The sequence below is a fragment of the Salarias fasciatus genome, chromosome 5 (genome assembly GCF_902148845.1).
Source record: "Salarias fasciatus chromosome 5, fSalaFa1.1, whole genome shotgun sequence".
Taxonomy (NCBI): domain Eukaryota; kingdom Metazoa; phylum Chordata; class Actinopteri; order Blenniiformes; family Blenniidae; genus Salarias; species Salarias fasciatus.
In genome coordinates, this window is record NC_043749.1 from 19,352,704 (window position 1) to 19,380,388 (window position 27,685).

The 27,685-nt window shown below is 42.8% G+C and overlaps 2 protein-coding genes across 4 annotated transcripts; one reads left to right on the forward strand and one right to left on the reverse strand.

The window, feature by feature from the left end:
• Positions 1–201: 201 nt before the first annotated feature.
• On the forward strand, positions 202–9,561 carry mov10a (Mov10 RNA helicase a). 2 transcript variants are annotated; one of them, XM_030091173.1, is made up of 22 exons: positions 205–529; positions 616–721; positions 839–1,014; positions 1,128–1,369; positions 1,459–1,705; positions 1,874–2,014; positions 2,096–2,258; positions 2,512–2,663; positions 3,637–3,807; positions 4,050–4,197; positions 4,457–4,618; positions 4,999–5,102; positions 5,210–5,307; positions 5,815–5,913; positions 6,164–6,272; positions 6,372–6,489; positions 7,025–7,216; positions 7,300–7,371; positions 7,982–8,107; positions 8,208–8,296; positions 8,702–8,820; positions 9,149–9,561. In XM_030091173.1, exons 1-22 carry the CDS (start codon positions 405–407, stop codon positions 9,214–9,216), a joined length of 3,027 nt encoding a protein of 1,008 aa, XP_029947033.1. In that variant the 5' UTR covers positions 205–404; the 3' UTR covers positions 9,217–9,561. The 2 variants fall into 2 exon arrangements, with proteins under 2 accessions (XP_029947034.1, XP_029947033.1); XM_030091174.1 differs by lacking the exon at positions 9,149–9,561 and having other exon boundaries at positions 202–529; positions 8,702–8,825.
• A 1,277-nt stretch (positions 9,562–10,838) lies between these two features.
• On the reverse strand, positions 10,839–27,641 carry LOC115388204 (ras-like GTP-binding protein RHO). 2 transcript variants are annotated; one of them, XM_030091182.1, is made up of 5 exons: positions 27,496–27,641; positions 19,138–19,295; positions 15,569–15,689; positions 15,053–15,183; positions 10,839–12,428 (listed from the first exon to the last, which is right to left on the reverse strand). In XM_030091182.1, exons 2-5 carry the CDS (start codon positions 19,291–19,293, stop codon positions 12,258–12,260), a joined length of 579 nt encoding a protein of 192 aa, XP_029947042.1. In that variant the 5' UTR covers positions 19,294–19,295; positions 27,496–27,641; the 3' UTR covers positions 10,839–12,257. The 2 variants fall into 2 exon arrangements, with proteins under 2 accessions (XP_029947042.1, XP_029947043.1); XM_030091183.1 differs by lacking the exon at positions 27,496–27,641 and adding an exon at positions 19,588–19,609.
• Between the last annotated feature and the right edge of the window lie 44 nt (positions 27,642–27,685).

A 27,685-nucleotide genomic window follows, 5' to 3' on the forward strand; every position in this document is an offset into this window, starting at 1 on the left:
CATAAACATTTTTTTTTTACCAAATGCCTCAGTTTGCAATTATTAACTGATTCTGTCGTGGGGTTTTCTTTGCTTCCTTCGTCCAGCACATTTAGAGACTCTCCCTAACGCGGACCATTGGTGTGCGTTCACCGGCCTCACTTTTGCGCTGAGTGCGCGGAATAGTCGACTTATACATAACGCGAAAGTATTTCTGAGTTAGGAAATAGTTTAGAAATCGGCGGTGAACACCGCCACACCGTTTGCGTCTCGCAAACCCCGCAGTCTATGGACACATCTCGGCCACTGACGCGCTCCAGCGGCCACGTCGCTGAGACGCAGCCGCACATGTGAGCAGATGCACTTCCTCATCCTCACTTCCAGTCGGCAGCTGCGACCTGCGAAACGAAACAAAACACGAAGACATGCCGCCGTCGCTCAAGGAGTCGCTCGAGTCCGGACTGGACTTCATTGAATTTCTGGGAGACAGAATAATAAACAACAGCAAACAGGAACTTCGAGACATCTACAACTCTGAGTTTAAGGACAGGTAGGCAGCAACAGAAGTCTGTGTGGGGCAGCTGGGCGATACACTGCCGCCTCTAACGCCTAAGTTCCTCCTGTTCATGTCCACAGGCGAGGGATCAAAGATCCAACCTTCGCCAGTGTCGTATATGCTCTTGTGAGATTCAATAAAGCCCGGATACATAAAGGGAAAATCTACCTAAATGTCAAACCTCAGGTAAGATACAGCCGACAGGTTAACTTCCCCCCCCCCCTGCTTTACGTTACTGAGGTAACTTCTGTTATCACCTGATGATTTAAACAATGCAAAGGAAGTTTGGTGTTCTGGTGGCAGGTCCGGGTGTACTGTGACCAGTGGAGGAGGCCCCGGGCTCCCCACGCACAGGGTGCCAGCTCTGACCCTCAGGGAACAGCAGGGGTACCTCCACCTTCCTCAGCACCTCAGACACCTGTACTCACCCCCAAGAAGAAGCTGGTCATGGAGATCCTTCACAAGCTGAAGACAAACAGGTAGAAGCTCTGCAGTAGTCTCAAGACCCACGAGGATGCTCTGACTCTCATCCTTCTACACTGTGTTCACGATCGCTGTTAATCTCGCCTCTGGTCATCCATCTGTCTCACAGGAAAGAGCTCACGGCCGACAAAGGCGGCATTGAGATCACGTCTGACCCCGTGGGAACTGATGGAAAGGTTCACTTCACCGTAGCTGCTCTGAGGGAGTTGTTTGTCGTCAGGTTTCACATTGTAAACAAGGGCTCGAACAGCGTCCACTTCACCTTCTACACCGCTTTGCACCGCATCCGCTGTTTCACTCTGGAGGATGAGAGGAAGGTGACGCGGGCCTGTCCACTGTTCCTCTGTCCCGGTGAGACGCTCACTCCAAACTTTGCTGTAGCGCTGTGAACTGTGTGATAACCAGTCTTAACTCCTATTCATCTATTCATTTGGTTGCAGGAGAGAGTTACGAAGTTGTGGTTCGATACACGTTGATCCACTATGGACATTTTCCTGCCACCATGTACTTTGAGTTCTGCCCGGATTTGCCCGACTCGGTGCCCTTCTGCATTGTCAGGGAGATGGAGGCTGTGGCTCGGACTCCACTGGCTGTGGAGCTGGGGCCTGTGGCTCCTTATAAAAAACTTCAAGTGTTCACATCCAGGCCCGTGGACACGGTGATCGTGGATGGAGTACCACCAGAGAGGTAAGTTAATCAAACAGAAACATGCTGGTGTGGTGTGTTAAAAGCATATTACCCCTGCTTTTGCACTTCATTTAAGTGTGTGCGTTTATTTCCTCCCTCGTGTTTCATTCAGTGAACCTTAAGTCTGTGCTCAACTTTTCCCTGGTGCTGTTTTGGTGTTTTATGCAGTTCTGTTGTCCAGCGTCTGAAGACCGCTGTGAAGCTAGGTGACTACAGGTACCCCACTTACCTGAAGGAAATAGCTAAACAGTGGGTAGAGGACTCTGATCGCCTTTCTCCGACTGCCAGAGAAAAACTTGCCGCTGTAAAGTGAGAATATCACCACGCTTGTGTTTTCCTTCCTTATTTTGTGGAAGTAAATTCCATTAAGCACACAATGTGTGTGTCCAGGGGTCTTCTCAGCTGCTCTCTGAAGATGAAGAACTACTCTCATCGGTTTCACCTCCTGCTGCACCTGGAGGAGATCCAGATGGAGGTGGACATCAGGAAGTATGACCTCCACAATCAAACCATGAATCAAGACCCAAGCAACAGAAAACTCCTCACGCTCAGTGTAAGGCAACGCTAAATGAAATACAGTTTAATGGGTTTATGAATGCCAAATTCTAACTTTGTCATGATGTATAAAATTAGTGATCATCTAATGTAAGGATGTCGTTTGTGTGTGCTAATACAAAGAATTATTCTACTGTATTCAAATGATACGTAGACGTTTCTAAATCTTTCCTAGTGAGCGCTGTAGCTCATGCACTATAGCGAAGTGAAGCGAGCTGTGCGGAGGTGAACTCACTTATGAACTCTAACAGGTTCCTGGCGTCGCTGAGAATCGGCCATCTGTACTGCGAGGAGATTGCCTGAGGGTGTCCAAATCCGAGGACACGGACCAGCCAATCACTGTGTACACCGGATATGTTCACAGAGTGGAGCTGGACAGTGTAAAGCTGGGCTTCTCCAAGAGGTGAGAGCTCGGATGCGGACATGTCTGGCGCCAGATTATTTGGGTGAAATGTGTCTGGATGAGTCCTCAGAGCTGCTGGTTTCCCTTTTTCAAGTGTCCACAAAAGCAGATTGAGATGATTTGGCGGTGCTTAGAGGACGTGTTCACACTGCAAGTCTTTATCCTCGGTTTGAAAAAGGAGAGCACATGTTTTAACAGTGGCTGCTGCCTCTGTACTGAGTGTGGATTCAGAGTTTCGTCCGACATGATCCTGCCACATCCCGCCTCCAGTGCAGAGATGTTGATATCTGTTTCACTTCATTGAAGTCAAGTTAAAATGGTCGACATTCAGAGACTTTTACATGAGTTCAAACTGTGCATCCTTTGAAAATCACATACTTCTACAATTTAAGATCATAAATCACAGTGGCTCATATTTGTTTTAAGGAAATCAGATTTGTGCTGTTCAGAGTGAAATAAAGCAATCAGATTTGGGTCATTTAATCACAAATAAGTTGGATCAAGCTCCTTTTAGCCTGCGGAGTGAACGTAGCCTCAGTTACTGGGCTCCAAGATCCTGGAACAACCTCCCAGTGGATCAGAGAGAGGACAACATTTTTGATATTTTTAAACATCAGTTTAATCTTTTATGTTGTGCTTTGTAACTTTCCCTTAACGTTTCACAATTTTAGCGGTTAATTTTTATCTGTTCTTCGTATCCTGTTGTATAAAAAACTGTTGAATTTTGTTGTTTTACTTAAAAATCAACTTTATTTCCTATGCAAAATTTTCCTCCTTGAGACTTTATTCATTCAATATATGTAAATACTGTCGTGTGTGTGTATTAAGAGGTTTCAGGTATGTTTCTTGAGAGTCTGAGTTACATTCACAGACTGAAGAATGCTATACAAGTATTACTGTGTCCAATGGAGGAAAAAAAGAAAAAGAAAAGCACTAAAACCGCACTCTAACGTTTTTCATTTAAAAATTTCAGGTTGCTGCAAATGTTTCTGAGTAACATGAAGTTTGAGGTGGAGTTCACTCTGAACCGCTTCCCTTTGAGGCTGCAGCACCGTGCAGTCGACCTGGCAGTAACCCACCAGCTCGGAGAGGTGCTGTTTCCGTCTGGTGCAGCAGCAGCAAGTCTTCCCATGCCTAAGCTCAGGTCTGGCGTCTATTTTTGTAAACACTATTAGTTACAAACACTGAAACACCTGCAGCTCATGTGAGTTGTAGAGAAAAGAGGCTTAAACATCCACTGAGAATAAGCCCAGCCTTTACTACAAGGTGGGGCTCCATGATTAGATTTTTTTTTTAACGCACATTTTGAGTGTTTTACTTCAGAAGAATAAAGCCATTGTTGGCAAGCTTTTCATCTGTGTTTCATGATTCCTCATTATACTCCAGGATGTTCAACCAGCAGCTGGAAAGCAACCCGGAGCAACACGCTGCAGTCCAGCGAATCGTGGCTGGGTCATCAAAGCCAGCTCCTCACCTTGTGTTCGGGCCTCCAGGAACCGGAAAGACAATCACTCTGGTTGAAGCCATGAATCAGGTATTGGCTTTTTCTAATATATATTTTTTTTCATTTGTGGACATCTACAGTAAAACTCAAAAATATAGATCTCATGATTTCCTGGTCAGCAAAAAAGACGTCATTAGTTTGTCAGTTGGTCGAAACACATCTGTGGTTGAAACTGATTATTCAGAAATGATTCTTTTCGTGCAGTCAGGATCCCTACAAACCTCATTTAGATATTTACATACAAGCTTCATTTTGTCACGTAATGATTTCGCTGCGCTCGTTTCAACAGGTGAGCAGGGCGGATCCCACGGCCCACATCCTCGCCTGTGCACCTTCGAACAGCGCCGGCGACCTGATCTGCGAGAGACTGATGACACACATGGACGCACACAAGGTGTACCGCGTGTACGCCACCAGCCGAGATCCACGAAGCGTCCCCAAGAACCTCCTGGTGAGCGCCCGCTGCCATTATCACTGTGCCGTTATCTCGTTCAGTTTATGTTTTTTGTCCCGATATAAGAACACAAACTGAAACTGAAAGCAAAGATATTTCTCAGCAGTTCAAACCAGGATTTCTGCAGAATCACCCGATGACTCACGGTCATGAGAACGGTTATGAAATGTTGCCTCTTGACTAACTAACACATGTTTCCCTGTTCACACTTAAATTAGTAATGAAAATATATATTTTTTCCTTCTGAATTGCATGAACATGTGAGTAAAAATAATGTAAAAGTCCATATAGAGAGATCAAAAGAATTGTCACACTGAAATGTTTTAAATAGTCAATGAATGGACAGTTTCTGCTGTCATGTCTTTGGTCTTTTTCAGAAACACAGTAACTGGGACGAGCAACAAGATGGCTTTGTGTTTCCAGACAAGAAAACTCTAATGAGTTACACAGTCGTGGTTACAACTCTGGTCAGTGCTGGCAGGTGAGAGGCGTCTGCTTCGCGTAGCACAGTGTGTCGTTACTCTGTCTGGCAGCGTCACTTGTGTTTTGAGCGACGTTAAAAGTTCTGCTGTGTTTTTCTGCGTCAAGGCTCGTGTCTGGAGGGATCCCAGTCGGACATTTCTCTCATGTGTTTGTGGATGAAGCGGGTCAGGCTGTGGAGCCCGAGTGTGTCATTGCCATTGCAGGTAAATGTTCAGTATATGAATGAACCACACAGGAAAACCTCGTCATGTGTTTTTTTTTTTTTTGTTTGTTTGTTTCAGTCTTATAGATTGAGCACTTGAAATCAGTATGGTAAGGAATGTAATCTACAGCTTGTCTGTCTGTAATTATGATGGAACGGACAGCACGTCTGTGAAACGCCGAGCAGATTTCTGTACTCGCATTCCACTGTGACTGTTCCAGCTTTCATTTCTCCCATCTCGCCCCTGAATGAGACCAACACTGCAGTTTGGTAGGAACAGGAAGTAGTGATAAAGAGAGGGACTTCACTTCATGACGACCTCTTTGAACTTCACTGGAATTTGTCTTGCTTTCTTTTTGGGAACTTGTAGCTTTGTTTTACACAAACCACACTGCAAGCTAATACTAGTAATATAGTAACATTCAACTGGAGCGGGGTATGAAATGTTTGCACTGACTTGTTTATTTATTTATGTATGCAGATATTTTTTTTTTTTAACTTTTTTCAGGTCTACTCAGTGCTGGAAAAGGTCAGCTGGTGCTGGCAGGAGATCCAAAGCAGCTCGGACCAATCCTTCGATCTCCTCTTGCGTCACAGTATGGGCTCGGTAAGATAACGGCCAGTGTTTTATCGTTTTATTAGTCAGTGACTGATTTGCGTTTGTCACGAACATGATCGACATATGCTTCCAAGGTTCGGATTGAACAACATGATCACAGTCATGAAATGAGTCACAATCCAGATCAAAGTATTTCGTCTTTCACATGTAATTAGCTCAACGAGAGACAATATGAAGCAAAGGTATTTTGTATGTGTGCCCTCATGTTTACATATAACACAGTTGAAATGCTCCTCAGGACTTTCTCTGCTGGAGAGGCTGATGAACCACAACGCTTTGTATCAGAAAAGTTCAGACTCCGGACACTTCGACACGCGCTTCGTCACCAAGCTGCTGCGAAACTACAGGTCTGAGTCACATTTGTGTGTTTGAGTTAAATTTAATAGCATTCGGCGTTCAGTCTGAACAACTGCTCGGCATCGATTCCATACTTGGCTCTTGCTCAGGTCCCATCCTGCCATCCTGAAGATCCCCAATGAGCTGTTTTATGAGAAAGAGCTGCAGGTGTTCGCCGATCAGTGGGAGCGCGAGGCCTACTGTAAATGGGAATACCTTCCCAAAAAGGTACGACACCCTCAGTCTGTTCACATGTTCTGTTTGACAGTGTGCTTAAAAGTGCCAAGTGTGCTTTTATTGTCTTTTGTTTGTTTGATTTACGTAGTGTAAATTGAAAAATGTCTTTAGATTCTAATTCAAAAAGGTAACAGGCTTAATTACATAGATGTACTGAACACAGGAACCAGGAGACCAAAGCTGTTGGGAGAAATTAGAGGTTAATGTGCTTAAATGAAAACTAATTCAGAAAGCGATACGGAGTAGGAATTTAATTGGAAGTGTTTCAAAACGTAATTGCATTGAAGCAAACTGATGGAAGTTGAGGAAGCGGTGCTGAGGTGACACAAAAGCAAATTAATGATGCTCTGTTAGAGGTGAAGGTATAATCTGACTCAACTCAAAATTAGTTTATGTTTGTTACGGACTTAAATACAAAACCTGAGCTTTCTTCATTTACATGGATAGACAGCAAACAGTCTGAATTGCCTCCGTATGAGCGGGAGCTTGTAGATTCATAACCGGTACCTGCTCTCTGCCGCTACAGGGTTTCCCAGTGATCTTCCACGGAGTGATGGGAAAGGATGAGCGAGAGGCCAACAGTCCGTCGTTCTTCAATGTGTCTGAGATCGAAGTCCTGGTCGACTACCTCACCAAACTGGTGGAAACGCAACAGAAGAAGGGCCTCCCGAAGCTCTCTGCAAAGGACATCGGCATCATCGCCCCCTACAGGAAGCAAGTGAGCCTGCATGGTCCTCGTAGCTTCTTTATGATTTTAAATATATAACGAATCCACATTAACACATTTATTTTTCCCAACAGGTTGAAAAGATCCAAAAGGCCCTGCGGTCCGTTCCAGCGCTGAGAAAATGGGAGGATCTCAAAGAGCTGAAGGTTGGCGTTGCACCTCTTAATACATGATCCAGTATCAGAAAAACATGATATATGAAACCAGCCATGCTCACTTAGAGTTGAAATGGTTTTATTACAGCTACATGAAAACTAGTTAAATGAGTTAAAACTCATCACAATGCTGGACTGAGACCTGCTGACTGTGGAAGGTGTTTTAATTTGATGAACTCGGTATCAGGGCCAAGAAATCAGTGTTGTTATAGGGAGCAATGGTGGTTTGTATCCTCCGTTTTCCTGTTGTGGCACACAACGTGAAGAGCATCTGCATCCCGGTTCACCATGTTGAGCCGTCAGATGCTCCTCTGAACACCCTCGTTTTGTTTCCCATTTTGAACCAGTCACTTCTGACATCATATCTTATACCAGGCAATCGGTTGATAGCTGGAATGTTTTTTTTCCAGATCGTTCTTTATGAACCCCTGAGATGAAATAAACATCATAAGAAACAGTTCATGTAAATCATCTTTGTTCCTTTGGGGACTGAACTTTATCGGCACATCTTAACCTCACCGTCACGCCTTCATGCTTTGTGTTACTGCTGCTTCACAGTTCAGAGTTTTCAAACATTTTTTTTGTCTCCTCATGGCGCCAGGTTGGTTCTGTGGAAGAGTTTCAGGGGCAGGAGAGGAGGATCATCATGGTGTCTGCGGTCCGAAGCAGCATCAACTACATCAAGATGGACAAAGACTTCAACATTGGGTTTCTGTCAAACGAAAAGGTTAGGCACGTGTCATTTTGAAAGCAGCTCAGTGTTCACTAGCTCAGGATCATTGTGTTATCAATGAATGTTTTTTTGCTTTTCATGCATTGACTTGCAGAGGTTCAATGTGGCTATAACAAGAGCCAGATCCCTGCTCATAGTCGTGGGAAACCCCGTGATCCTCAACAAGGACCCCACCTGGAAGAAGTAAGACAGATCGGGACACACGTTTCCAGCAGCATGCTGGGGCGCTTTCACAGCTGCGGTTTTCGGGCCGGCCCATTAGAGTTTTGGGACTGTGTGGAAAGTAAACAGGTTGCGACGCTCTCGGCTTCAGCCGCGCTGTGGTGCAGTTCAACACCAGAGTGTGCAGCACCTGCCTCTCTCACGCTCCAGCGGGCTGTGTGGCTTCCAGAGGGGAAAAAGTAGATGTCGAGGTGCACAAAACAAACCACAATACATCAAATGTACATTTTTTTTCTGCATTAACAGGTATGAAAACCTCATGAGAAAATAAGATAAGCCTCACATAAACTTTTGACAGTTCAGTTTTCCAAAGCGACCAAAGCCGCTCGTCAATGTCTGTATCTTTTGCTTTTCCTTGATTTGCAGATTCATCAGCTACTGCGTGGAGGAGAGGGGCTACACTGGCTTCGACTTCAAAGACGCAGAGGGAGAAGATGACATCGTGTCAAGACTGGCAACCCTGAAAATCTGCGTTGATTCTGAAAGTTAGTGCATCGCTGACGTTACTGATTTGCTGAAGGGCAGCTTTTCAATCTCTGTGGCTGTGACTTGTGTGACTGTTTGTGTTCTGCTTGATAGAATCAGAGAAATGTACCAGTTCAAAATCAACGCATGAAAGTAAAACTGTGGGATTTTCTTAATTGTATTTTGAGATTTATGAACTGATTCTAAAGGTTATCTGATGATGAAAATAACTGTTTGCATGCAGGCCAGCTGTAGTTGTAAAAACACTGCAGCAAAGCATTTATCCAGGCTTTCACTCAGCAATCAGCAGCCTAAACATTTATGGCTCTCTGGTTTTTTTGGTTGTAGGTCCCAAAGCTGAGGAGGAGAGTGCCGTCCAGCAGCATGTGGATCCCGGATGGAGGAACGAGCATTAACAATGCACCAGATACCAGCAATCACCGAGATGGCCATGAAATCAGCATTTTTCACGTTTCCTCTCTTTATACCTCAACATCCAAGAGCAAATTGTCTTTGAGCTTTTTTATGAGCAGTTTGCACATTTTTGATGCAATAAAGACACCTCTATTTCTGATCGTTGCCTTGCGTCAGTGGGTGAGACGTCTTGAAGCAAACATCCACAGGTGTCTGTTTATCCTTCAGCTGGATTTGAAACTTCATTTAACTATAACCTGTGCCAGCTTTTTTTTAAAGGTATCAAAAAAAAAATCAAATATATGAATCCATAAGTCTGTTGACAAACATTAAATTTGTTAAATTGTCCACTTGTTCTTTAATGTCAGTTTGATTTTCTATAAAAAGTGGGAGGAAAACATTCTCGCCTTGTCTCAAAAATAGTTTATTAACAATGTTCATGTTCACTCCAGCTCAAACATTCACTACAGCACTCTATGTTTACAAAGCATTTTTACAATAAGCTCTTCTTTAAATCGTATAACTTTATTGTTCCAAATACTTCAGCGGAAAGAGAACGAAACATTACGCAGCACTGAGCAGAAGCTGTTCCATCGTGTCTGTGCACACAGTGAAGATTTATGCTCTCCTCATGCATGCAGTCAACATCTTAAGGACTTGAATTCAGTGGAGCTTTATTGACACACTCATGAACGGCAGTATAGGACATGCTTTTAGGGACATGTTGCACATTCCACCCTCTCCCGCATTACACAAGTAGTTGAATCCACAAAGCTGACGTTGTGCTTGAAGCTGTGACAGTCGTTGGGACAATCTCCTCTTGACCTCCTTGGCTCGTGGAAACCCGTGAATGCATCGAACTCGAGGCCTGTGTTTACACTGTTAAAATCTTCAGCTGTAAAGATCTGAGTCTGGAACACTTCTGCCTGGATGGTGAGCTTGTAATGCACCGCCCTCTCAAGATTTGAGAACATTGAACACTGACTTAGATGTTTGTGACTGGAGTAAGTGCCCCTTTTCCTAACATATCAAAGCAATCTCATCAGCACCTCAGTTTAGAAGTTGAGGAAACTCCTCTGAAAACATACGGCTAGTTATAGAGGGGTTTAAACTTAAACCGTTTAACTTATCAGTACTTTAAAACACATAAAAACCCTGCAAGCTGCTGGACTCAGTGCCTTAACGGAGCTTACATGAAGGTTTCATGCAATGTGGAGGAGACACTTTTGCCACAGACCATATTTCAAAATCCACCTTTCATGCAACCAAAGGACATGTACGGTTGATGAATGAGCGACAGGCACGGAGAAGCAATGCTGTGAAGAGGAAAAGGTCAATTAACCACATTTGCACCCAATATTGATTGCAGTTGTTCTTTAAAATAACAACATGCAGACATGTTGTTTTAATAGTCCTAATCTAAAACCATCCAGTTTTCTTGTCAAAATAGCTCCAGTTCTCATTGTTAAACTGTCCTTTACAATTTGGCCCTCTTGAAAAAAAAAAAAAAGAAAAAGCGTGGCATTTTTGTGGCCCTCGTCATGATCAAAGTTGCCCCTCCCTGCTCTGCATCATTACAATAATTATCTGCACCTTTTATGATTTTCTGTGTTTTATCTTAAGACATGAAATTCATGTTTCTTTCCAGCAAAGTGAAGATTTAGATTTTTTTTTTTTTTTTTTTGGTAGGGGGGGTCCAAAAGCAGTGAAGCGTTTTATTTTATGGCTTCAAAGTTTTTTAAAGTTAGAGAAGAGTTTTATAAGTTTCCTCTGATTTTTGTCTTTCTGGATGAAAACCGGCATGAGCTTACTCATCTGCCAGAAATCGGAGAGCATATATATTTTATAGCAAATGATAACACTCCTTTTTTTTTTTTTTTTATATTACAAATTGAAAGAGGCAAGTCTGCAAAACCTGTCAGCGGTATCACTTCCGGCCTTGTCCGTCAGAACCAGGCTGGCATCCAGGAGCCAGTCGGTCTGGTCTGGTCTGAGAGAGTGAAACCAAAGGCACACACCAAAACAGAAGGCACGGGGCGAAGAACAAACTCGTCACACACATCCCCGCTTCTCTCAAACACGTAAAGAATGTCGTCTGACTGGAGGTCAAATGAAGTCTGTGACTGGGTAAACCAGCCTGACACAACAGACTCCGGTGGCGGGTGTGACCGGCTCCCTCCTGGTGTGAGGAGATGAACTCGGTCACTCGCCACGAACAAGCGAGGGCGGCTTCGGCAGGCCTGTGGCATCTCCCTGTCGATCCCAACGGCTGCTATGCACAGTTGAGTCATGTTGGCTTGTGTGTTTTTTTTTGGCCACTTCACCCTCCCCCCTCTCTAGGTTCACTGCACAGGTTAGCGTTAGTTAAAAAAAGGAATTGCATCTCTCTCTGTAGCTGACAGTTCGCCAGAATAACAGTAGTCTGTTATTAAGGCTGAAAAAAGAAAAAAAACAAGTGACAGTTTGTTGTGCTCAAAAATTCAGCACTGAATGACAACGCTGTGTGAAAACAAGCTGTAGCTCACTTAAGACGCGCCCGGCTGAAAATGGGAACTGCCTGACAAACATCTGACGTCGATGGTGGCGAAGAAACTTAAAAAAAAAGGCACTAGCTCTCAGAGTCACACCTGCTACAGCGAGAAAAAGAACTGGATTTCTTTTGGACATTAAAATTTTACACAAAGCTAAGAAGGACGCCGCTCACCTGAGCTCATGAAGGACAATACTGCATACAGGTATGTGCGCCTACAACATCATACACCACAGATATGAAGAACAAAAACAAGGTGAAAAACATGGAGATCTGGGGAAAGAAAAGCAAACCGATAAGACACTTTACACAATCATTTCTAAATACAACTGTAATATAGACAAAGCCTGTCTCCTGTATGTTTGCTTGTGTTCACTTCCTGCTTGTTGTCATGAGTGTGCGATACAGTACAAAGATCCATTTGGTAACAGGTCAGTTCTTTTCACGTTGGATTTTTTTTTTTTTTCTTTTCCCCCTCCTGTTGGTTAAATGATTTTGCAGCGTCTGGACTGATCACAGCAGCGTGCAGCTGCCCTTCTTCTTCTTCTTTGTCTGCAGAGCCGCTCTGGTGGCCATCTCGAACACTTCCCTCACGCCCTCCTTCGTCTTGGCGGAGCACTCCAGGTAGGAGTACGCGCTGACCTTCTCCGCCATGGATCTGCCCTCTTCTGCCCTCACAGGGTCCTGCAGGGGGAAAGTCACAGATCTTGAGGGACTGAGGTCAAGTACGCTCACAGAGGAATGTTCTGTATGTCAAGATAAAGAACTTTTAAATAGTGAAATGATCTGATATTGAGGACTCGATGGTTAAAATGACTTTTGAGGACTCTCAGCAAACGCCAAATTATCGTAAGTTTCAGCTTCGCAACGACACAATCATCTGCTGTTTTTGTTGCACTTTTTGATCTTTTTTCAATTTGAATTAGAAGTTTGTAAAATCCAATAATGTAATAATAGAGTGTGACACTGTATGTTTTCTCAATGAAATGACTGTCTCATCCTCTTTACCTATTTTTAATAAACACAAAACCTGCAAAAAAATGTAATCATTCAACCACGTGGTAACATATTACATTATTGGAGAGTCTTTACGTTATTGACTTTATTACAATGAAAAAGGTCCAAGCCATCACATCATATCATTTGTTACTATTACATATTTGTCTGTTGCAGAGATTAAAGGCAGGATATGATAAGTAGATGTGGTGCAGTGATTAACCCTCTGGTCTGGCGGTATGAATATCCCCAGGCTGAGTTTCTACTGGCTTTCTGTCCACAGTTTGCATATTCTCCATGTGCGTTTTATCTCAGCTCTCTGTTCTTAATCCACACGTTCCTTCTAAAACATAAAGCAATAATAATTTGATGAACGTTAATGCTAAATATTGTTATGCAATGACAAAATCATCAAATACAAGAGAACTTGGACGAAGCTGAGCCGCTCTACACTGCCGACGTCTGACTGACACCATGAAGTCTGAAACACTTGAACTGATGACTTTGTGCTACTCTTTGTCTCACAGAGCCCGATTTCTACAGAAAAAAAAAGAGAGAGAGAGAAAAGCTGACCATGTAGCCCACAAAGAGCTTTGTCAACATGTTCCTATTATGAGCAGGACCTGGAGACAGAATAGGCCACAGCGACAATCCTGGGACACGCATACCGACATGCTGCCACATGGCAGCATGGCTGAGAGGCCGTTCAGACCGCCGGCCTTGCTGTTTTAGAGGAAGTTAATTTAGGATTAACAGAAAGTGTGCAATAATTACTTAAACAAACGTAGGCAGGTGCATCAATTTTGGCACCCTTGTTGTTTTATTGATTTGAGTCGATTTAGCACTAATTATTGGAACACAAAGTTTGTTTGGAAAGCTCATTGACCCTTGACCTAAATACACAGGTGAAGCCAATCATGAGAAAGGGTATTTCTGGTGGCCAGTTGGAAGTTGTTCTCCTTTTTGCATCTCTTCTGAATAGTAGCAACATGGGAGTCTCGAAACAACTCTCAAATGACCTGAAAACAAAGATTGTTCAACATCGTGGTTCAGGGGAAGGATACAAAAAGCTAGCTCAGAGATTTAAGCTGTCAGTTTCCACTTTAAGGAACATAGTGAGGAAATGGAAGACCACAGGCACAGTTGTCGTTAAGGCAGTCCAAGAAAAATCTCTGGTAAACAGAGGCGAAGGATGGTGAGAACGGTCAAACTAACCCACAGACCAGCTCCAGAGACCTACAGCATGGTTTTGCTGCAGACGGTGTCACTGTGCATCGTTCAACTATTCAATGGTTGAAGTTGCGCCGGGGCTGGATACTTCAACACGACAACGACCCGAAGCACTGCTCAAACTCTACTAAGGCATTCATGCAGAGGAACAACTGCAACGATCTGGAATGGCCATCTCAGTCCCCAGACCTGAATATCATTGAAAATCTGTGGTGTGATTTAAAGCAGGCTGTCTATGCTCGGAAACCATCAAACCTGACTGAACCGGAGATGTTTTGTAAAGAAGAATGGTCAAAAATACCTTCAACCAGAATCCAGACCCTAGTTGGAAGCTATAGGAAACATTTAGAGGCTGTTATTTCTGCAGAAGGAGCATCTACTGAATATTGATTAAATTTTTCTGTTGTGGTGCCCAAATTTATGCACCTGCTTACTTTTGTTTAATTATTGCACACTTTCTGTTAATCCTATAAACTTCATTTCACTTCTAAAACACCACTTTGTTTGTCTGCTGTTTGATGTATTTAACTAAAATTGCAGATCCGAACAACCAATGACTTATAAAGATAAATCTTGAAAATGATCAGAGGTGCCCAAACTGTTTCAAACCACTGTAATTTCCAGACATGGACTGGGAGGATTCTAACTGTGAAGCAACAGAACTAAGCACTAAAGCCATCACACCATCCCTAAACCATCTTTCTCTCTAACTGATTAAACAGTTTTCACAAATACACAGGGTGGTGTGTATATTTCAGTCAGGTTCTAAGATTTTTTTAATACTTGAAACAAGTAAAAAAAAAAAAAGGTCTCAAATTTGCAGAGTTTAATATAAAACAATATTTTTTTCACCTTCTGTAAGCAAAGCTTTGAAAACAATTAAAGTCCTGGTTTTATTATTCTCTTTTCAGAATGCGAAACTTGAAATTCTGAGTGTGTCCAGCTTGGGAGAAAGACCATTTCACCAGATTTTATCATGATGCTACGCTGTATTTGTTTAAGAGGAGGTGAGGAGGAGGAGGAGGTGTACGCTCGTGCCCCTGGTGAACTTAAGTCTGCTGCTCATCGACCTTCCTCTGTACCTGCTTCATCTTGGCCAGCTCTCGTCGCGTGTGCTCATCGTTCCTCAGGTCCTTCTTGTTTCCCACCAGAATGATGGGAACATTGGGACAGAAGTGTTTCACCTCGGGCGTCCACTTCTCAGGGATGTTTTCTGAGAGAGAGCGAGAGCAAGAGAGAGAGAGAGAGCGAGAAGCAGACTTTAAAAAAAGGACAAGCTGTGCAGAGTCATGGCGCAGAACACTTCTCATGATGGATTGCTCTGCAGACTGCTTGAGGCAAAGATGTTTTTAGCTGCACTAATCCTGCTTCCCATCAAGTCCATTATCGCATTTAACAAGCAGCTTTGCCCAGCAAATATAATCGAGTCGGATTCTGTGATAAAACAGATCAATATGTTAATTAGATGCGTTCCCAGATTTTGTAATTTGTCACCTTGCATTGCAAATTTTTTTGTGTTGTATATTGTGCGGCTGCACTGATAATTTTGACTGGGCAAATGATTTAAAAGAGCGAGCTGTCGATCGTCGATCTCTCACCTAAACTGTCGGGGCTGTCGATGGAGAAGCACATGAGAATGACGTCGGTGTCGGGGTAGGAGAGAGGCCTCAGCCTGTCGTAGTCCTCCTGGCCCGCTGTGTCCCACAGAGCCAACTCCACCTGCAGGAGGTACCAGAAACACTCATCAGGACGTTTACCGGGCATGAAGCTGGATTTCTCTAGATTTTATCAACAGCGAGCGTCTAATTTCATTGTACATTACTGCCCTAATTTAATACTCCTTGTCATCTTGATGAAATAGTCTAATTCGAAGCATTCATCTGGAAACAAAAAGGGTGTGTACGTAGAGACATGATCCAGACAAACGTCTGCATCAGTCACGACATCGTTATGAAAGAAATGTCTTTCCTCATGCAGTGAAAGCTGCTACACAGAGGAGTGTAAGCCAGGAGTGTTGATTTTTTTCCCAAGGTATTATTATGTACCAAAGTCTAACAACTATAAAAAAAAAAAAAAATCAATTTTCAAGTCATCAAACTATTTAATTTGTATAAAAACATTTTATAATTGATTTCCCAAGCAAATAAGAGAATCAAAGACAAACACAGTGATGTTTCTGTGATTATTGTAGCAAAAGCATCAAAAGTTCTGATCATTTTCATAAAATCTCAAAACCTAAACCAATGTTGGAACTATCTCAATATACAGTCCAACCATTTTATCATCTTTTCGACAATCGTTCTTAACAAACTGATGTTCTTTTTGAAGATATGTGAATAAATGAGGAAGGTACCAAATACGGTGACTTGCAAAACATCAATTATAGAAGACAAAGACTCTGTTTCCATTAAAAAAAGTACTTCTAAGATATTTCACATAGTTTTATATCAAGTCCATAAAAGGTATCACCTTTTCATTTAATTGGAAAATTATTTAGTTCCTGACTCAAAGCTATGACTCAAGGTGAATCATGACGTGTGTGTGCTTCAGTTTTTACTTTTACTTCACTAAAGAAAGAAGTTGATTTGGTGCTTTTACCAAAGTGTTTTTTTTTTTTTTTGTCCCTACAAGAATGTGTACCTCATGATTACAGTCTTTAGGAATCTGTGTGCAGATCTTAAAAAAAAAAAAAAAAAAAATCATTGCCACTGCAGCTCTGGTCTAATGAGAGCTTCACAAGTCCGTTACGTTGTCGCTCCACTGTGGAAATGAACTGATCCCTGTCACACTGCCGGTTAATTCAATTAGGGAAAGTGGGAGATTAGCGAGCATCACCCGGATACCTTCTGTCCCTGTGCCGCCGGGCTCCACTCCAGCCTGCCCCTCAACTGGTTCACTTCAAAGTTTTAAACTCTGGAAAATAAATGACAGCAGATTCTGGTCTGTCCGTAGAGAGTGCAACAATCAGTCCGCGGTCCCAAAATAAGAGGTTTGCAGAGGCAGAGGGGTGGGAGGGAAGTGGCCGAACGCTTCTGAGACGCCATGAGCAATCGGAGCATTATGTTCCCACTGGACGAGCTGTTAGCTGCAGACTTTAGGGAGGAAAAGAAAGAGGGGAAAACATCTATTTATAGAGTCTGCCCAGTCCTCTGAAGGTGGAAAAAAAAAAAAAAAAAAGGTTTTTCAGCCTGGAGGGTGGGAGAACTCAAATTTAGAGGGGTGATCACAAATCTGATCCAGCTGCTTCTATAAGAGGATGATTACTCCGGGACCGCCGTTCTCCAGGGAGAGACCTCAGGACTTGACACTCATATCTTTTCTTTTTTTTTTTCAAATTACCCCCTTATAGACTGATGTTCCCTGCAGATCCCTGGCTTTGCAGCGTTCCTGTCCAGAGCAACGGTTAACCCCTCCCTGCTCTCCTCCACGCCAGTGCAACGAGGACAAGGACAGGAAATGAGAGACGTTTATCGGGCATGAGCAGGAGCGCAGTCCCGGGGGAAGGAGGGGGTGGGGGGGGGGGGGGGATTGCCAGGAGACATCCCTGTTCCCTGTCTGAACAGGAAGCTGGGAAGTAGAGTCATTTCCTGTTTTGCCAAGTAGTGATCCTGCAGCGGTGGTCGGATCAAGAGAACAAAACCCTCTGACATAATAAACCATCTGCAGCCCCGTGACTCAACCGAACACAGTTTCATCAGTCGTGGGCATCCAGCATGCAGATGTTTGTAAAAGAGCAGGGTTTTTCCTCACTTATGGAGGGTTATGGAGCAGAGTTCCACCTGTGGGAACACGTGGAAAAGTGTCTACTTAGGTGGACGTGATACACACTGTTCACACACACACAATTGTGAATGACTCAGAATGAAGCCGGTCGAATAAAGTTTGTTTAAAAAAAGAAACATAAATCTACGATTGATTATTAACAAAATATCATATGCCAAATATATCATGCCAATGAGCTGATTAATGGCTCCTCGTAATTATCACACAGATACAAAAAAATACAAAAAACACAAATAATGTTAGCAGCTAGAAATGTAATAAAGTAGTAAATAACATAATAGAGAGCGCGTGTTGTATGGTATATATCCTCAAGGAATGCATATGACAACTGCACTAAAACAGCCCAAAAATAATGTGTTTACAAAAAAAATCAGTCTTATTCATGTAGCCTATTATTGCATTATCGACTGCAGTTAATGCACTCAAAGGATTAAAAAAATGTAACTTCAATAATATGATATCCAGGCAATAATGGTTATACTAATGTAAATAAACTTAAATTGTTAAGGCTAGCTTGAATATTTCATTACAATATTAGCCAGTTCTTACATATATGTGCTTTCTTATATTTGAAATGACTAAAAATGATTCTGTTTTATCAGGCTAATAGTCTAATTGTTGCAGTTTAAGGATATGGATTAGTTCTCTTCCAAAAAGCTAAAAGGTTCAATGATGAAATGAATGGTGCACAAACTAAGAACAAATCTATGATATCTTCCTAAATCTTCTTTTCCCAGCTACCCAAATGTATTTATATCTTGTAAATTGCTTTTATCCAACTGAAGGTTGTGGGTAAGTCACTCATCTATCACAGAGCAACATAGATTCACCTTTATTGGGAGCGACTAGCTAACTTTAAACATGTGTTTGGACTCTTGGAGGAAAGCTAAATACCCAGAGAAATGAATTTGCACGCAAACAGAACAATCCTAAAGCTGGATGAACCTTATACCATCAGGTTCGAACTTATACCCCTGGTTCGAACTCAAAAAAACCCACAGGCTTCACCACTCTATTTCCAAACCTCCACATGAGAATTGAGGCACAATAATCCCACAATCCTTCAGTTTTGGTTTCCGCTATTTATTCAAAATGCATATTTTGTTCTGCGAACTACTAAACCACCAACTAAACCACTGCAGCACTGTGCAGAGCTTCATTTATCAAAAGGATATAACATGTTACTGGAAAATCAGCCAAAATGAGTGGAAATGTTGACAGATGCAGGAGCTGTAACCAAGGGAAGATAGGCTCGCACATGTCAAACATATCATTTTCAGAGCAACATTTCAGCTTCTGACGCAAATTGATAGAGTCTCCATCCGTGAGGACAGACGCAATCATTTCTAATGCATGCTGCTTACTTGGAATAAAAAGTACAGACCTGTTTTCCATCGACCTCGATATCAGCGATGTAGTTCTCAAACACTGTGGGGACGTAGACTTCAGGAAACTGGTCTTTACTGAAAACAATGAGAAGACATGTTTTCCCGCAGGCTCCATCTCCGACAATCACCAGCTTCTTCCGAATGCTTGCCATTTCTGTTTGGAGACAAGGACAAGAAGTTCTTAAGAAAAAAGGAAAAAAAAACTTTGTTATTTTTTTTTTGCAGCTTTGGGAGTTTTCACTTGTCATCCTTAAACCAAACAGCCCACTCACACACTGACATTTATTTGTGCATTCTATACGACAGATACGTATTTTTAGATATCACAGAAATGCAAGCGGCACTCAAAGCTGGGCGCCATGAAAACACTTTGGCGTGCTCGTGCTGTGAGCCTCCGAGGCAGCCGTGGTGACGTCTGTGACTGACGGGCCTGCACGGCGTCCCACCTGAGGGAGAGCCGCTCTGATCTCCACGCTGTCGCAGGCGCACGTACAGATCGCACTACAAAGCCACACGGAGGAAGAAGAGAAGGAGAGCGAGAGAGGAAGGATGTCAGAACAAGCTCGGGCATGAAGGAATGTGTTATCAGGCTCCTGACCCGCCCGGTTTGTCTCCCTCTGCAACATGGAGAGAAGTGAACAGGAAATTAGAGCAGCTGCTGGAGTGCATGGCGGAGTCTGAAAAAGAGGCCAAACGCTCCTCTGCCTTTGATCTCGCCTGCTGTTCCTTCAGGAATATCTTTTTAACAAAGCGGCGCCATAAATATCTGAAAATTCATTTTGCAAAAATAATCCGAGGTCAGCCGCCCCGCACACAGTCTGGAACTGGTGTGTGTAATTCACTATCAGATTGAAAACGATTACTGTGGCCATATTTATTGCTGTGGGAAACGTTTTCTGCACTCTTATGGCAATGTAACATTCTTATGGGCTCGAAAAATTCCCATGAGGAAAACAACGGTCCTTTGAAGACCTGCTTTAAAATCAGACTGTAGTGAGGGTTGGATCACAGCTGAAGTTGAGAACAACATGTTCTTTTTTTTTTTAACACCACTACTTTTGACTTTGTCAAGCTGGAAACTGACCACTATTGTGAAATATACACAAATATGAAACTAAAGTTTCAGTCAGTTCATGACTTTTGTCTTAAACGGCGACAGAGCTGCTGTCTCCCTCTGTCCAGCTCATCAACCCACTGTTACATCAACAACAATAAAACAAAGTGAGCTTCCCGTTGTGAGACCTGTCTGCAGCTTTGTCTCTTTATTAGTTCATATGTTACCTCTAAGAACATTCACATTACAGAGCATCTTACTTTGAATAACTTCCTCTCTACTCAACAAGTCAAATAGTGAGTAGACTGGCGCTTTATCAGTAATGCAGCTATGCCCACTAACAAGATATCCTAATTGATAAAACATTCAAATTAATGCAAGATTCTTAAGTAACTATTTATTTATCTATTAACTAGTAACACAGCGACTCCATTATTTGTTTAAGAAGACACATATATTCCAGCACCTTGAAACAACGATAAGTTTCCTTACAAAAGAAGTACATAAAGCTTTTGTGGTAGTGTGTGTGTTTCGCCTTTCCATAACGGAGGGGACCTAAACCTTCATCAGGACACACTCGTGTGTGTGTGTGTGTGTGTGTGTGTGTGTGTGTGTGTGCAGTATGGAGATGCACACTGATGGATGAGCTGGATCCCTGCTGCATGGGAGCAGCTGTGCTTATAGCCATTTTGCTCCTAACCTCATCCACTCTCTGTCAGGCGGTCTTGACAGCAGCCCCCTCTTCATGAGTTCGCCCACTTATCGAGGAAAATTCATCTTTCAGTTGCTGCAGGCGAAACTTTTCAGTGGAGAATGGCCCGACCCCCCACTGGTAATCTCTGCTCTGAAGCCTGGCAACTCCAGCTCTATTAATAATCAGCATCGCACTATTGATGGGATGGTAATTCTAAACACAGCATTTGCTAGTCAAACTGTTTGATCCTGTGCTAAATGACTTGGTAACAATAAGATATTCAGAGATCTTGATCTTTTAACCCTCTGTATTTCATACCTAGCTGCAATGTTGGTGCTACAAATCATTAAATGAGATGTTTTTGCTGATTCTCCAAAAGGAAATCTTTTGATATATATCTTAAAATGTTACTCAAAACAATCACTCAAGATTGATGCAAAACAGCAAGTGAAAGAAGAGCTCTGTAAAAGGCAAATAAATAGGCCATATGCGTTTAATTAATTCACGGCTACACACATTTATTGGAGAAATGAATATATCAAAGGGTTTGATGTTAAATGGGTCAAATTGAAGAGTGAGAACAGAAATGTTGGAAATGATAAAATTACTTTCAGCTTTCCGAGAGTGTTGGCATTAGCAGAAGAGAAACTGGAAATTTGGGGAGGTCCTGCTTGGTTACTTCTGACTTTAGATGATAAATCATCAGTTCTGCCTCTTACCCATAAGCCCCCTCCCTCATTCGCTGTGGTCTGCATCTCAGATTGCGAGGCTCGTTCTTAAATCCCATCTGTGACAGTCTGTCCTGGTCCTGCTCACTCATGCTGTTTTTTTTTTTTTTTTCATATTTAAAACACAATTGAAGTCACCAATTCGTCAGAAGCTCCCACCTCCTTTTTGCCTTTTTGCTGGGTTTGACATTTTATAGATTCCACAGCATGTCTTTTCTGATTTAAAGCTTGCAAAATGAATCACAGATATCCTGAACTAGACGATGGTTCAAAGCCAAAAAGTGTAGCACAGGAGCACCGAGGCCTCAGAGGCAAACTGTGAAACAAAACAATCCACTTCCTGCTCTGTGGAGCCTGGGAGGAGCTTTTGGCTGCAGCTCTGTTTGGACAGGCTTGAACAGAGCCGGCACATGGCTCGAGCAGCCACAGACAGTCCAACCACTCGCAAGACGTGCACATGAACTACTGGAACTGCAAAATGACAAACATCCAGACACATCTGCAAATCTGATATAAGTGAGAAACTGTTCCATAACATCGAAAGCGAGGTATGATTCTCCACCTGTGATCGATGGTCTCACTTGAGCCACGAATGGAGATTAAAGAGTGGAACAGATGAAGAGGAATTCCAGCTGGTAGAAACTCGCTCTCATTCATTCGCGGCATATGAATGGAAACCACTTAAGCAAGGTTAGCATGTTGACCTCTGACCCCCAACACACACATACACAACAACTGAGCGAGAGTAGCTACTGAAAGATTAATGGTCCTCAAGAAAAGTGCAACAATGGCCGAAACAGCCGCTCTTCGTCCTGATCAGTTCAGGGCGCAGACGGCTTCATTTACCCGTCACTGACTGCGAGAAACCAGAGATTTATCAGCGAGACGGAGACAAAGTGTGAAATATTCATGAAGCGACCTTAACGTGCCACAGCTGACTGAGAGCAGGAACACTGTTACTTATGGACCACATTAAACAGATATACAGTTTAATGTGATCAGACCTGATGATGAACACACATCTCAGCTGAGTTCAGGCTAACTTCAGCTGCACATTAAAAAGCCACTGGTGCACATCAGCAAAACACAGCGGGGCTCAACTCAAGCCTCATTACAATACGACGTCTGCGGTGGCCAATCCTGTTCATGCAATAGTGCTTATGGAGAGAGGGTGAATGTCTGATTTCTACCGCTGCACAGTGATTATCACCATAGTAACTTTCCCGCAGGGTGCTACTCAAACTGGACACACACGCTTGGATCTTATTATGCATTGGAACTATAGAGATGCGAATCTTATTTCACAACTGCTTTATCTGATAAAGTGAAGGTAACATTTATCCGCGGGGTCCTGGGGTGCTGCTGACACCTCTGGGCAATTTATGGTCACAGGCAGGTTTTTGGACTGTTGGAGGGAAACCACAGTACCAAAAAGGAAAAAAAAAAACACACAAGCACAAGGAGAACATGCAAATCCTACCCAGAAAGCCCCCTCTGGCTCAATCACTACACAACTGGACAGCACACAGTGCTGACTGTTTCCCATAAGCAGGGGAATTCCACGTCAGGCCAGAATGAATTAAAACGTCTACAAGCAATGGAGCTGCCATAGCTTTTTTTCCTGAAGTTAAATTGTTACAAAAGGCACACTCTCCTAAACTGCTGCTAAAATATGCATGTAGTGAAAAGGATATCTTTATGAATAAATGCATATATTAAGATATAAATCAATTTTAGATAAGAAGGAGTAAAATCAGATAAGCCAAGATCTCTATCACGTAAGTCAGTTATAAACCTGGAGTTATTGTATGGATTTTGGTAAAACTAGGGTACAGAGAGGGTGTGTTTTTTCAAGACATAAAGTAAAATTATTTGACCAAAAAAGAAACGTTTGACCACAAGAAAGATCTCCTCTAGTAATGGTTATCATTCTAAAATGATTTTTCATCAAAGACAGTATATTCATAATACATAGAGTATCATTTGATGGGTAGATTTAAATAGACTGATAACAAATGAGGGCATATTGAAGAAAAATCTCATGAGTGGAAACTGAGGAATGGCTCATCTAGTTTATCAGAAGATAAGAAAATCCTGCTAACAGCCACTCAAAGCGTCACAAATTCACATGCCGTATCTTTATGGCATCAGCTCGTACAAATACCACGCTGCAGTTTTATGGGAAGTTCTGCAGAGGTCTGAGAAAAGTGACTCCCTTACAGTCAGAGGGCCCAGATCAGCAGGCAGATATTGTCTAAATATAGTACATTGTGTACACTTTTCTTGCCTGGCCATCCCCAGACAATCAAATTAAAAAAAGTCAACATTTTGTGAAATCAGCAGCTTAGAAAATAACAATTTTTAGTTTAATTTCAATTGTCTATAACCTGATCTAAGCACACAAATGTGCCGGAAAGAGGGGGGAAACACTATTATTCTCCAGAAATGTTAACAATGCCCCAGGTTAATGAACACACCACCTCTCCCCTCCTCTGAAGAGGCATCCTGAGGCTGAGGGGCCAACAGAAGTTATGCAACAAGCTGTGGAGAGTTAGCGTGACCCTGACCAATGGAGTCGAGCTGCTTCTCGGTCCTCTTGTGAGTTTAATATCAACAGCAGTGCTGAGCAAAGACAGACATCCCGCTAATAAAGAATGATTTTCCTGATGATGTGGATGATGATGTCCTGCAAACATGCAGAGTTATTACAGGATATAATCCAGAGAAAGAACCAGGATGCCCAGAGATGATGAACTGACACTGATATTAAACATGCAGTTAGTTTTTCTTGGTTAATTCTGACCAAACCCCGACTGCTGTTTTCCAAAAAAGCAGGAAACCCTCAGGAATTAGACTCACCTCTGTGATTCAGCCTGGGAAATGGGCCAAAGTTCATAAAAAAAGAGGCTGAGACAAAGCAGACGTCCCACAACCCCAGCTGTCAGCACCATCTTAACTCGGACCAATAGAAATTTTATCTGACTAAATCTGACAGGTCGCAACAGACTACAGATCACTCCGAGGCTCGAGCCGACTTCTCAAAAGCTAATCTGACAAGAAAGGTTCAGGATGTCACAGATTAGGCCAGTATGGCTTAAATACTGAGACTTTTAGCATAGAATGGTCAAAAAAAAGTGTGACTGCTGCAGGAACATAGATCAGGTCAGTGAAGCAGCTCCAGAGATGACTGAATATGGTAACAGCCAATAGAAATAAAGAGATATAAAGATTTTTTTTAATGTGAACATATGAATGAATGAATGAATGAATACATTTTATTACATAAGCTTAAATTTACATGATCCCCAAACCCTCTGTAACACAGATTGTTCATATTCTTGTTATTTTGACTGAAAGATTCACGGATAAAATAAATCTGCACTCTGTAAACTAATCTATGAAAATTTTTGTGTCACTGTTGAAAAATTTCAGTCAGTGAGAGAAAATATTTAGTTAACACAACTTTTGCTCACACAACCAACACACAATTGGACGAGTGTATTTCTATCGTTTCTGGTAAAACACATTAATCGATCCATCTTTTATGATGCACCTTGAGAAAGATAAAGAGTCATCCACAGTCAAACTCAACATTCGGAACCTATGGGAAGCTTTTAAAACCACCAATGTGGGATTAAAGTGAAGCACCAAGGCAAAGCAAACTCACACACAGGAAGAACATGCAAACTCCACACAGAAAATATCCCCAGACACAACACGCCCAACCCGGACTGTTGTGTGTGCTTACTGAGTGTTTGTAACAGAAGAAACTGAGTTTCCTGTGTTACAAACACTCATCTTCAGTTATTGTCTGAAGAAGATGAACAGTGGAAACACACACAATGAGTCGCCTCTGATTTCAGGCCCTTGTTCTCCATTAAAGATGTCTCTAATAACTTACAAGTTGAGTTGTCATGATGATACAATCAGATCTTTCCTGACCTGGATGACTGACATGCATTTCAGCTCCGCGGCTCCTGTCATGTCATGAAATTTAAAACACTCTGAAGAAAGACGCCACTGGTCTCATGGAGTAGAAAGACGATGTAGGGCAAGAAGGGGAGAGGGAGACGCTAAGTCGGCCAGTTGGCAGCCAAAGCACAAACTCTCAGACAAAGAGAGGTTGAGCCGATACGCTGCGTGGCTGCGAGGGAACAGACACCTCATGACTCACACCCGTTCAATAACTCAAGTCATGAGCAGCCAAACAAGACTGACGGAGAGGATCAGTCATATTTCCTGACCCAGAAACCACCTGTGCCGACGATTGTTCTTCCTTTAATCCGTCCAGTTATTCCTCAGATATTAATATGTTTGGTTTACAAAATCAGAAGGAGAACAAACTTTCCATTGCTGCAAAAAGCACGTTGTGGGTTCCTACAGTCTATTATTGTATACAACCAGGGCCGGCCCGGGCTTCAGAGGCGCCCTAGGCGAGCCCGAGACGAGCGCCCCTTGGGAGCGTGTTTTTCGAGCGGTCCCGACATTTGTTGAGCGGGGGGGGTGGGTGGGGGGGGGTGCGCGCTGAGGAGCGATGCCGAACAATACCGATCAGTGCCGGGCAGCGCCGAGGACGAGGAGCGCTGTGCGTCGGACCGCTGCACAGCGGGGCACACGGAACACAGAGCGTCGTGGCGCCCCTTGTACGACCGCGGCGCCCCCCTCGGGACGTGGCGCCCTAGGCAGCCGCCTAGTTCGCCTATGCCTAGAGCCGGCCCTGTATACAACTAATATAAAACAATTATTTCACATTTACTAAACAGAAACCTATAGATTTGTATTCAATATTATCTTCCACCAAAGACAATGATCCATGTCCATCCAGCATGAACTGATACTGGGACAGGGAACAGTAGCTATTACTCAGACCCAATTTAATGTTGAATTTACTGTTCTGGGGATCATTTTCTTTCTTTTTGAACTAATTTTGGTTGAGAGCTTCTGGTCCATGGAATCTCAACAGCTTTACTTAACCATTTTCCAACGTTATCAAAAACCAGACAGCAAACTCAGTAATTATGAATAAAGCTGGTATAAATCCACATCATATAAGCTGATGGACTGATCATTTACTCGTCTCAGTTTGGGATCATTGACAAGACAAAACTTGATGATGTACAATTGTTCATCAACTTAAGTTTACCGCAAAATCTGCACAGTTCCATCACAAATACATGATTGAATCAAGACAATCTAGACTTGATTAGTGAAAACCTTAAAGAACCTCTTCGTAGTTTCCAGCAACCCATTTATCCTCAAATTGTGGGATTTAGCTGAATTCACAACTTTTACAACTGACAATGAATATCTTTCATCATATGGATGCACACATTTTGCCCACTGAGAAATAGAATCTTTATAGACGCGCACGCGCACACACGGACGGATACAGTCTGCAGTTGAGTCACGGATGAAATACCTCACCGTTTCTTCTAATTTTGTGCAAATTAAGATTGAAATGAACTTAAATCCAGTGGGATTTACGTCCAGATCTTTCTTTCGTTCTTTATTTTAGAATTTATTCCAATCTTGGAGCTACGAGAGTCACAATAAGTCATCCTTCTGTTCTGTGTGTTTGGAAACAGTCACAGGCGGGTTTAACGAAGCAAAAACAGTGTAAATGATAAGTGAAATGTGTGATGTACGGAAAAGAAAAGGGGATCAGCCAGCAGCACTTGGACAGACTGTTCGCAACTACTGTCACTTTTAAACTGGCAGCAATAAAGCGATCAACAGTTGTACAGACATCAGCTCAGCCACACAAATCACAGCAGTCCCTCAAAATCTCCATCAGCTCCGGAGGAAGGGACAGGACACCACCTTGTTCCTGCAGCCAAGTAAGTGAGCCACATTCACAACATCACAGTTTGATCATTACCTGTCCGCAGCCGGCTCTATAGAAGTGTTAATCCCCGCGCGCTCCTGTCTCTTCACCGTGACACACACACGTAAACACACACACGCACAGACACACACTTCTTGCTGCAGTGATCGCTGGGTTTTTTTTTTTTTTCTCCACAGCGAGGGGTGCTGAGGAGCGGGACAGGCGGGCAGAGATCCTCCCACCG

Excerpts from the sequence above, each read along its gene's own strand:
- mov10a (XM_030091173.1), top strand. The coding sequence starts at position 405 with ATGCCGCCGTCGCTCAAGGAGTCGCTCGAGTCCGGACTGGACTTCATT. Across the intron at positions 2,259-2,511 it reads GAAAACTCCTCACGCTCAGT|GTTCCTGGCGTCGCTGAGAA; the intron begins GTAAGGCAACGC and ends GAACTCTAACAG. Across the intron at positions 5,914-6,163 it reads TGCGTCACAGTATGGGCTCG|GACTTTCTCTGCTGGAGAGG; the intron begins GTAAGATAACGG and ends AATGCTCCTCAG.
- LOC115388204 (XM_030091182.1), bottom strand. The coding sequence starts at position 19,293 with ATGGCAAGCATTCGGAAGAAGCTGGTGATTGTCGGAGATGGAGCCTGC. Across the intron at positions 15,184-15,568 it reads CGACAGCCCCGACAGTTTAG|AAAACATCCCTGAGAAGTGG; the intron begins GTGAGAGATCGA and ends GCTCTCTCTCAG. Across the intron at positions 12,429-15,052 it reads AGCTGGCCAAGATGAAGCAG|GACCCTGTGAGGGCAGAAGA; the intron begins GTACAGAGGAAG and ends TTCCCCCTGCAG.